Source organism: Fulmarus glacialis, unplaced genomic scaffold, assembly GCF_000690835.1.
Source record: "Fulmarus glacialis isolate BGI_N327 unplaced genomic scaffold, ASM69083v1 scaffold34822, whole genome shotgun sequence".
Lineage (NCBI taxonomy): Eukaryota > Metazoa > Chordata > Aves > Procellariiformes > Procellariidae > Fulmarus > Fulmarus glacialis.
In genome coordinates this window covers 3,856-4,864 of record NW_009196629.1, presented here as the reverse complement: position 1 = coordinate 4,864, position 1,009 = coordinate 3,856, and the positions used below count along the sequence as shown (strand labels likewise).

The following is a 1,009-nucleotide window of genomic DNA, read 5'->3' as shown; positions in this document are numbered from 1 at the left end:
TGTGCGACACCGGTGCACGGGGATTTGGGGGTTTGGTGGAGCTGGACACCCCCAGCCCTTTGTCTGGGGGTCGAGATGCAGCCGAGCATCCCTGGGGAGGGCCGGGCTGGCATCCCCCACGCTCCTGCCGGCCGCGGTGCCTGCAGGGGCTGCTCCAGCCTGGGCGGCCGGACCCCATGGGGATGCTGCAAGAAACCCCCCTGCCCGCTGAGCTGCCTGAATCCCTGCCTGCAACCTCCCTCTTCCCCTAGACTCCGATATTTATGCTGAAATCCCTGATGAGTCTTCAAGACCGAGGTCTGGAGGTAGGTGCCACCCCCCTGGGTGCCCTCTTGCCCATCTCCCAGCACCCCAACCAAACCCTCCCACCTTCTCCTGCCCACCCCAATTTCCCCCCAAAGCTAGGAAGGAGGTTTTGCCTGCACTGCCCCGAGGGGCTGAAGGAGCTGGGATCACCCCATGAGCCACGGGGCGGGAGCTGGGGGTCCTTGCCGAGAGGGTGATGGAGAGGGTTGGTACCCAGGAATCAGCCAACATCTCCCGCTTAGCATGGGGGCTCTGCCCACGGAGCGGGCAGGGGTACAGGCAGCTTTCTGCCCGCTGGTGCTGCCATCTCTGCCCTGCTCCCCTCTCTGCGAAGTCCAGCACTACGGGATCTCCCGGGAGGACGTCACGTTGGGCAGGATCCTCGGGGAAGGCTTCTTCGGTGAGGTCTACGAGGGGATCTACACCACCCCGGTGAGCGTCCTGCCCTCTCCCTGCCCTGCCTGCCTCCTCCGCGGCCGGGGGGAGCACGGTAAAGCCGCCCCCACCCCTCCTTCTCCTTGCAGAAAGGGGAGCGGGTCAACGTGGCTGTGAAGACCTGCAAGAAGGACTGCAGCCCGGAGAACAAGGACAAGTTCCTGAGCGAAGCGGGTACGCCGGGGGGTCCTGCTGCCCTTCGGGGGGGACAGAGCCTGCTCCGCCCCCCACCCTGGGGCTTGCATTGGCGGGGCGGAGGGGGGGGGGG

The 1,009-nt window shown here is 66.5% G+C and overlaps 1 protein-coding gene across 1 annotated transcript in view; it reads left to right on the top strand.

Moving 5' to 3' along the window:
* Positions 1-251: 251 nt before the first annotated feature.
* The window catches only part of LOC104072722 (protein-tyrosine kinase 2-beta-like), a gene marked incomplete at both ends in the record, with an annotated part of 4,190 nt that continues 3,432 nt past the window's right edge, over positions 252-1,009 (top strand). Inside the window, 3 exons of the mRNA XM_009572262.1 lie at positions 252-305; positions 641-738; positions 831-915. Coding sequence (XP_009570557.1) covers positions 252-305; positions 641-738; positions 831-915 — 237 coding nt within the window. The remainder of the gene's footprint in view (positions 306-640; positions 739-830; positions 916-1,009) is intronic.